The 9,200-nt window shown below is 41.6% G+C and overlaps 1 protein-coding gene across 1 annotated transcript; it reads right to left on the bottom strand.

The window, feature by feature from the left end:
* Positions 1–40: 40 nt before the first annotated feature.
* Positions 41–9,109, bottom strand: LOC308295321 (acyl-CoA dehydrogenase family member 11). The gene is made up of 15 exons (XM_080738368.1): positions 9,081–9,109; positions 8,267–8,554; positions 7,898–8,121; positions 7,427–7,526; positions 7,208–7,325; positions 6,963–7,105; positions 5,168–5,320; positions 4,334–4,428; positions 4,121–4,220; positions 3,219–3,359; positions 2,526–2,618; positions 1,162–1,269; positions 889–1,060; positions 736–802; positions 41–611 (listed from the first exon to the last, which is right to left on the bottom strand). Exons 2-15 carry the CDS (start codon positions 8,540–8,542, stop codon positions 497–499), a joined length of 1,905 nt encoding a protein of 634 aa, XP_080594494.1. The 5' UTR covers positions 8,543–8,554; positions 9,081–9,109; the 3' UTR covers positions 41–496.
* Positions 9,110–9,200: the final 91 nt, after the last annotated feature.

The following is a 9,200-nucleotide window of genomic DNA, read 5'->3' as shown; positions in this document are numbered from 1 at the left end:
ACTTGTATTTAAACTGTTAATAAAGTATGCAATCAATCAATCAAAGCCAACATTCTGTTTATTGTGCAATTAATTAGAGGCAAACAAAAATGTCAGCACATAATTGTAATAATATGTAGCCTATACATGAGTATATACAGCAAAACTCATAATCACACAATTTATGTACAAAGATCCTTGCAGAAATAAGTTAGTAATACAATGTATCTCTCCCATGACCTAAAAGCCTCCCCGGTTTGATAATGTTTTGGCCTGATGGTGCTATAGAAAAGATCACAGGGTCATATAAATCAACAGTTTTCTTCATTCATGCTGTACATCATATTCAGCATGAATATACAGATTGTACACAGGATTTCCCCCCCATCTTTATGATTAAGGGGTGAAAAGATACATTCATTTGAAGATTGACAGCTTATTCAGAGAAGGACAACCTCAGTGTAACCCTCAGCCTCAAGACCTTCTACAAGGCTATGAAAGGTTCTTGGATGGACGTTCAGTCTAGAGTTGGTCGCTCATATACCAACGCAGCATCTTGTGGAGGAGTCTCGGCATTGTACCAGTTTCTAGCCTCATTGGTCACCACTGGACATAAGTCCTGCTCACACCACCTGAAATAGCAATTTAATTAATTTGCTGAGTTATAAATCCACACAATTTTGTGCATGCTCTTTGTGGCAACAATAAAATAAGTTTTGTTGTAAGAAATTCAAATAATGCACGATTTCTTTGTACCTGAGAGCAGCATACGTATCAGATGGAGATGCTCCTTTCCAAGAGGCATGGTGTATGAGCAGAGCACCTGAAATTAACATACAGCAAGTTTTTAAAGGAATGTATAACACATTTTCTTCTTGTTTGTGTGTAATGTAAGCATGTATTAAACACCCATGTATATGCGAGCCAGGCTGTAGGCCAGATCTCTAGCTGCTAGCTCTAGGTAGCTGGGGGGTCTGGTAGCTGCAGCCTGTACAAAGTCCCCCAGTCCAGAAAGGGCGCCATCTACTGCTTTAATGGCTGGGGCCAGGGATGGAACTCCAGAAGCTGCTGCTAGTAGGGACTACAACATAGCTGCATATTACATTCCTGTTCTAGTCAAAGAATATTATAGATCATTATAATCGTTGAATCAAGGTTGGGGTTGTTTTCTTTATCGCTGACCTTGGTGTAGGTGAAATAGGCCTGAAGAACCAGTCCTGAACTACGAGCCACGCAGCGCAGCACATCCAGAGACAAAACATTTGTGGTTCCTTCCCATATACTCAACACCTGGCAGAGGTAGAGAGACTTCATGAAAACATAATTCAATCAAGAGTCAAGACCACTTTCATTAAATACGTTATTTTTTCATTGCATCTTAAAGCAGTATATTGCAATATTCATGCATTATTTTATGTTTGGTGGCATGTTCTGGGATTTGAATGCCCTTCAATGCACATACATGGAAAGTCACAGGCATGGAAAGCAGCAAATGAAGACCGTAGACATAATACAGTACAGGGCAGCCGTAGCCGCAACAATGACATCAGACACGCATTAAAAAGAGGAGCAGAGGTGGAGGTGAGGTGAACAAGAGCTTGCGAGTGGGTATGGGTGTGGGTGCCGTGATTTTGGGGTTTGTATTGCAAATCACAATGTGATGACATCACACATTGTACTTTACAATACAAACCCCTTTAAATTAATGACATAGTTCAATATTGAAAATGGGTGGTCTTCCCCTTTAAAAATAAGTTAATGATCGCTCCATAAAGTGAAAGGCCAATGACAGACTGAGAGTTAGATGATGGAGGAGAATGCACAGGAGTCAGCTGATGATGAGGCAGTTTGGCGGGAATCAGCTGAGCATCAACTGATGAGGACGGGGCTTGCCAGAACTAACAATATTTATGTCCATCCATGCCAACTTGTAGATTTAAATAAAAGTGCCTTAAATGACAGTTCCGTGAGTGCTGGTATTCTCAGCCGTAGCCGCAACAATGACATCAGACAAGCATTTAAAAGAGGAGCAGGGGTGGAGGTGAGATGAACAAGAGCTTGCGAGTGGGTATGGGTGAATGGACAAGATGAAGCAATGTTAAAAATAAGTTAAAGATCGCTCCATAAAGTGAAAGGCCAATGACAGACTGAGAGTTAACTGATAGAGGAGAATTCACAGGAGTCAGCTGATGATGAGGCAGTTTGGCGGGAATCATCTGAGCATCAACTGATGAGGACGGTGCTTGCCAGAACTAACAATATTTATGTCCATCCATGCCAACTTGTAGATTTAAATTAAAGTGCCTTAAATGACAGTTCCGTGAGTGCTGGTATTCTCTTTTAGAGATTTTCTTGTAAAAGTTACTTTCCCCGACGTGCACCCGGTAAAAATACTCAGAGGTGGAGATGAATTGGAGTCGTGCTTGATTCCTTGATGTAAAGATGTCCTATTTATATAAAATCTAAAATGCATTTACCACCATATAAACCGGAGGCTTGTTTAAACATAAATAAACATCATTCTCACCCACAGCGCATCATCTCACCTGAGCATCCCTAAGAATTCCAGGTAATCCTGTGTCCTCAATGTAGCCCTGACCACCAAAGCTCTCCAACCCTTCTGAAACCACAGCAACTGCCTGACAATGGACACATAAACGTTTTATTGTATTATTATCTACTCAATCAGCAGCCATCTAAAAATCAACTCAAGTCTGCAGTGGCTCAAGAGGCAGTTTTATTAACCGGAAGGTTCCCGGTTTGTCCTCCTGGCTTCATGTGTAATTGTGCTTTTGAGAAATAAAATTAACCCAACTGCTCCTAAAGGTGCTAAAGGTGGTATAGTACCTTGCTCCATCGTAGGTGTGAATATAAAATACTTTGGAATGTTTTTGCACCAAATAATGTTGTAAAATACAGGTTATATTTGAGTTGTTTTGGAGAGGTTTATTATGAAGGTATGCTGGCAACCTGCTTGTGTGTTATGTAGACCAAGAAACTGGCATGAGTAGATACAGAATAACACATTTTGGATGAACTATAACTGAACACCCTTAACCCTATATTGGGAAACATTTTCAAAACATTTCCCCCACCATCATTATTTTTTTCTACACAACACACTGTGATACATTGTGAGCTTGTAGATAGTCTACTTTCGCTATTCACTGTATGGTGATGTATTGTATATAGAGCTTAGGTGGTTAAACTTCATGGCATGTTTGTATTCTGTTTTGCACCTGTTTCCCAGTGTAGAGCTTGACCACTGGTGTGAGCAGGCGTAGAAGGTGTGTGTCTAGCTGGGATGCCAGGCCAGTTTCTTCTCTGCCCAACAGACGACACACATCCATCACCAGCAGAAATGCCCCACGGGTCTCCACCTACAGGAGAGAGGGAGGACAGAAAGAGGGGATAGCTTCACTGTTTCTACATGTCATCTTTTCGACACCCAACTCTAACCCTTACCCTAACCTTAACCTCCGTGGGGTGAGTCTCTAACCCTCCGGTCGAAATGATGGTTGTTCGAAAGAGCGAGATTTTACCCAGAAAGAGATATCGGTGCAAAATGATCGGATAGGTGAGTTTATACTTAGACTAAACTACATGTAAAATGCTATATTTAAATCCCTCTGTTCTGTTGTGATTTCATGGCTCATTGTCTGTGTTTTGTTGATCTACATCTCCCAACTGAGACATGCCAGCAATCATGTCCTTCAACCAACAGAAGACCATGTAGTAGATACTGGGCCCTCACACCAATGTTGCACCGCCGATCCGACCGATATACCCATATATGGAGATCTCTGTATCTGTCAGTCCATGTCACTTTTAAGCCCATATATGGAAATCCTTGATGTCATCAGTTTATGCTCTATGGGCATGCCCTCTTTTGTGACCAGATATAGCTGACTGATTTATTTGACCTGATGCCATGATGACATATTGAGGTTAGACGACACACTTCATATTTGGGCATAGCTGCATTGAGAATAGGTTATGGTCGAGTAATAGTGACAATAGTGACATTAGGACTATCATCATGGACGATGATACACAAAAGAAGAAGGACTATCCAGAATTGGGATAGCCATCGGACCAAAAATCAGGCATGGGTCAATATCTACTACTAATGCCAGCTTACCTCCATTCTAGCAAGGGTCTGCATGTGGAGTGTGTGGTCTGCAAGGAGCTTCCCAAAGGCAGTGCGACGAGTGGCATAATCACGAGCCAAATGGACCACCCTGAGAGACACAATTGTATGTTTAATCAAAACAGATAATACAGTCTACAATCATAGCAACTCCAGAACAGTAGGTGTGCAGACTGTGCACACGCAGCAGCTTGGACATTATACCTTCTCATGGCTGCTGCTGCAGAGATGCTGTTGTGGATTCTGGTCACAGTCAACATGTTGGCTATGCAGGCCACGCCTCTCCCTTCATCTGACAACTGTACATAAAGGAGAGGTAATGAAGATGAGAAGTCTTCGGACATACTTTGTTTCGTATACACACAGTAAATGATTCCATGGTACATATCTATCTTGTAGCACGAATTGTAAACCAGTGGCCACTGGTTTACAATTCGTAGAATGTCTACAGAAAAACACATCAGCTGTGTTTCTTTCAGTGTGACAAGCCACACTTCTGAAGAAGACCTTGTGTTGAAAAGTTAATCTATAATAAAGCCTTGACTGGGAGCTTTTAATCAGTGTGCAGACTTCTATTTTTTTACATTGCCTATTTCACTTTTAGTTGTGCACCTACCATGCAGCGGATGTGCCAGTTTTATTGTTTCTTTACAAGCCAAACATAACCCAGCATAACTTGTCACTGCTGGCATAGCCAACAATCATTATATTTGTTTTGGGTGTTATCAGTTACTGTATAATGTATAATGTACAAATGCTATATTATTTCATTGCATTTCTATTCTTGCTATACATTTGTAAACCATTGTCAATGGGCTATTTATATATTTACTTAATTCTGAGTTTTGAATCTACTTGTATTATTACTATTTTATCCACAATGTTAAGAATTCTCTAAGTACAAGAACTGCAACGCAATGTTGTGACTGCTGTCTTGTAAGCATGTGACAATTAAAACCCTTGAACCTTGCATTTATGTATTTACTTCATAAGCCAGAAGTAATAGCACATAGAGATGATTGATGACAATTCGTTTACCCTGTGTGCTGGCAGGCCGTCCAGTAGTAACTCAGCAGTGGGCATCTGTCTGGTGCCCAGTTTGTCCTTTAGCCTCTGGACCTCTATACCCTTTAACTTCCCTTCCTCGTCTCGGCTCACCTCTGCATAGAACAGAGACAACCCCCTGCTGCCCTGAAGGGTGGAAACATGAATACTTTGATGGGTAAACAACCAGTAATTAGGATGGTGCACTCAGTATAGGGCAAATCTCCACCAGGAGACATGCCCTAATAGTCATGGATCTTATGTAGTGACATTTCTACATAGACATTTAAGTAGCATGTGATAACGACTTTTACATTCTACTGTCTGTCTGCCTGCCTGTCTTTCTCAAACAAATTAATTGTCTACCCCTCTCCATCTGTCTCAGAAATCTCAGTAATCCGCAAAGCCTGATTGTCAATTCTTCGCCCACATGTCATTGACATTACAGGTGCACAAATTGACAGTCATTTGTTAATAAAATGTAAAAGTAAAGGCATGTAGGATGAGATGTACACAGCTATACCTGAAAGGTGTGGGTTTGCCTAGGCCACAATAGCGACTTTAAGCTCGATGATTTTCAGGACGGCAAAGCCAGGCGGACTACGGCTGCTATAACATAATCGTTGTAGCGGTCAAAATGGTTAAGCAAAGCCTTGGCGGCGACGGGTTCCCACCCCTTTCACTGAACGCTTTGGTTCCCATGGCGACGCGTACACTACACGCAGCAGACGGAGTAGGCGCTACGTGGGAAGGGACCTTCTGCCGTAGTAGAGACGGATGCTGCGACGGCAGGTTTATCTATCGACCGCGGATCATTTCCGGTTACCGTTGTCATCTGCTGTTGCCATAGTGTTGCTTAAGGTCGCTATTGTCTCAGGTTAGAAACCTCAGACCTGTGTGTGCATGTAGAGATAACCTAGAGTCAGAGTGGTGGATCCTAACGGCTTCCTTCTTGTACTTTTTTGTATTACTTGATTTTTTATTATTCTGTTTTAAATTGTTCACTGTGAGCCAGTATTGGTGGGTTTATCAACCCTTCAGATACAATAGACTATCCAGTGTCTTTTGTCATATAGTGTGTTGCTCTGTGTGACCTTATAATATGGTAGATTTTGTGTATATATTTTTGTACGATGTATGACTTGGTACCTTAGATGAAACACATGTATTACGTCATTGTGAGTGTATAATGGATTACAGCTTTACACAGCTGGTCTGATGAACTTTGATTGTGACGCACCCTACTTATTCCGTCATTTCCTGCTATCTTGTCATTACTAACGCTGATGAAGACCTGAATGGTCGAAACGCGTCCGTGTTGAGCCTGTATGAGGTAAATAAACTTTTTTAAAAGGAGATTCCTTGAGTGCTGGCAACTTCTTCACTTCGCATGTTCTTTTGAGCCGTGCACCGAAAAGACTGTATCTAAATTGGAGTGCTGCGGGCTTCTTGCTTTGTTGCAGGCGTCTCTCTACCTGTGTGTGCATGTGACAATCCACATGAAGTGGAGAGATATACTGTAGATACACACAACATATTTAACCTAAATTCAGTAGAGATGTCCTGGTCAAATCACCCAAAACATGTTTTTACTTTTTTTCTCATGACGTACAGTAGTTGTCATTGGCTAATTTAAACAAATATTTTAGAAGCAGCAAGTACTAAACATATGATGCTGATTGGCCATGTAGTATTTGAGATTAGCCAGTACAGAAGTGATGGTGGTAAGCGTTTGAGAGGCAAGGAAGGAACTGAGGTTTGAGTAGTGCTGCTGAACAATGAGTGGTACCGGTGTGGTTGCCCCTTCTCCATCTTGGACTCTGGCCAGTGTGAGAGTCATGTCTGCATCTGTAGCAGAGGTGAACCATTTGAAGCCATGTAGTTTGTACGAACCATCTCCTTGAGACACAGCCACTGTCTCCGTACCACTAGCTAGAGATGCGGGAGAGAAGGCAGGAGAGATGCCAACATTACTGGATTCTGGACCTATTAGGCTACAGTCAAGACACAGGATAAATGACAGTTATCACTGACCAACGTCTGATCCTCCTTTTCGTTCAGTCATCCACTGTCCAGATGTCCAGAAACGTTCAGGATCACGAGACGTCAAACGACTATAGGCTTCATCTACTGGCCATGACACACCTAGAGACTACAAACACACAGTGAGTAAATCACTATTAAATCACACTGAAACCCTCAATTATTGCAAAGTATAATATTCAAACTAGAGAGATTTTTCTTCTGACATACCTGGATGACTTTGGCAGCTCCATCAGTCATGGCCAGAGGACATGTGTAAAGACCAGAGGAAGGCGAGTACAAATACAGCTTACTCATTTGGTATACACGGCTGAAACATAGAAACAAACCAGTGTGACTATGTTAGTTCTGAGTTGTTTCTCAACTAAATGTAGGCTATTAGAATGAGGGAGCTATTAGAATAAGGCTATTCTAAATCTAGGGAGGGATTTAGAAGAGGAGAGATTTACCCTGGTAGTTACTATTGGAATCATGTATGGAATTGTTTGTCAAATAGAAGAAAAAAATAAATAAGGCAGTGATTATTATATTCAGGGACAAAATCGTTAAAGGAAACAGTATCGAGCCATCCCTTAACCACACCAAACTCAAGCCTATACCTACAATACACACAAGGCAAGCTATAACTATTTGTTTGGTTGGGTTGCCCCAAAGTAACAATTATGGTAATAGTGTCCTCACCTCCATTCACCAAAGGCCTTCTCATAGCCAATGGCAACCAGACCCTCCTGTGCAGACAGGTCTTTCATCCGCTTCCAGGCAGGAGAAGTGATGATATGATCTACTCTGCCACCCCAGGAGTCAAACTGTTCCAGCCGAGGAGGAGTTACCTCACATTCCCGACCCCAGCCATCCACATCACTTGCCAGCTTCTTTCCAAAAGCATGCAAGTCTGAGAACACTGCCTGTGTGTGAGACACACAGAGGTTATTCATTCTGAACATATAAGACCATGTAGAAAATGCAATAAGATTAATATAATAACATTGATCAGAAATAATCAGAAATCAGTGATAGTAGCAGCCTAAAAGTTGAACTTGTGCTCCTCACCTCATGGGGGAGATTTCTTTTCAGATATCCTCTCAGAAGGGCATCTTCTAGAAAAGGATTCTTCAGCACTGGCTTGACTTGGAAGAATGGCCCTATCCTGGCTTTAGCGAATAATGGATGGCCATCTGCCTCCCAGAGTTGGTCTTCAAGAGACCTTCCCTCATGTTGAACTGCACTGCTTGATCTGTTGTGCTGGAGTGGTCTGTGCAGCCCCCAAACCCACCGGGAATAGCATGCACCTTTGTAGCGGCTGAGGAGTGCTGGAGAAGCTGACATTGCTCAGGGAAACTGAGAGAACACACGATACAAAGTCCGCAGCACTTGTTAATGTAATCTGTAGTAGTCTACTCTTGTCTAGTCGAATTCATCCAGCCTTGTTGTGATCACAAAATTGTGTCAAAGTTCATGTCGCGGTGCTCAATGGCGTTATATATACAGTATATGGACCGTGCGAAGACATTGGGTTCTTTCCACGCACGCACGCCAATGGCAACATTATGACATGGTAGCCTAATTAATGTATTTGGGATAATATTGCCACATACATCAGGCCTGTCAACTCTCCTGGATTGTCCAATGTTGACAACCCTGACATACATAACATACGGACAATAAATTTGAACTGTTATTCTTTGCACAATCACGAAACGACGTTATACATACACAATTGGGATTAAATAGGATATTCGACAGCTTTAAGACTACTTTTCTTGAATCAACAACAAATCAATGTTACAATTGATACGTGAAGTTGTTAGTTACTATAGTTACGAAAGAATATTGGAACAAATACAAATTTAAAAACCTGCCGTACTTATCGATGGTTCCGTTTCCTTCCTCCCGAGTCCTAGCTAAAATCCGGTCTTCAAAATAAGAGACCCATTATAATGTATTTGTTTGGAACCTCAATTTGGAACAAGTAGTTGATTTTTAT

This window comes from Nannobrachium achirus (assembly GCF_963921795.1).
Source record: "Nannobrachium achirus genome assembly, chromosome: 12".
NCBI lineage: Eukaryota > Metazoa > Chordata > Actinopteri > Myctophiformes > Myctophidae > Nannobrachium > Nannobrachium achirus.
The sequence above is the reverse complement of the archived record's forward strand: the minus strand, read 5'-3'. Positions and strand labels throughout refer to the sequence as shown.

Excerpts from the sequence above, each read along its gene's own strand:
- LOC308295321 (XM_080738368.1), bottom strand. The coding sequence starts at position 8,542 with ATGTCAGCTTCTCCAGCACTCCTCAGCCGCTACAAAGGTGCATGCTAT. Across the intron at positions 4,429-5,167 it reads ACGGCCTGCCAGCACACAGG|TTGTCAGATGAAGGGAGAGG; the intron begins GTAAACGAATTG and ends CTTTATGTACAG. Across the intron at positions 803-888 it reads CCTGGCTCGCATATACATGG|GTGCTCTGCTCATACACCAT; the intron begins GTGTTTAATACA and ends TGTTAATTTCAG.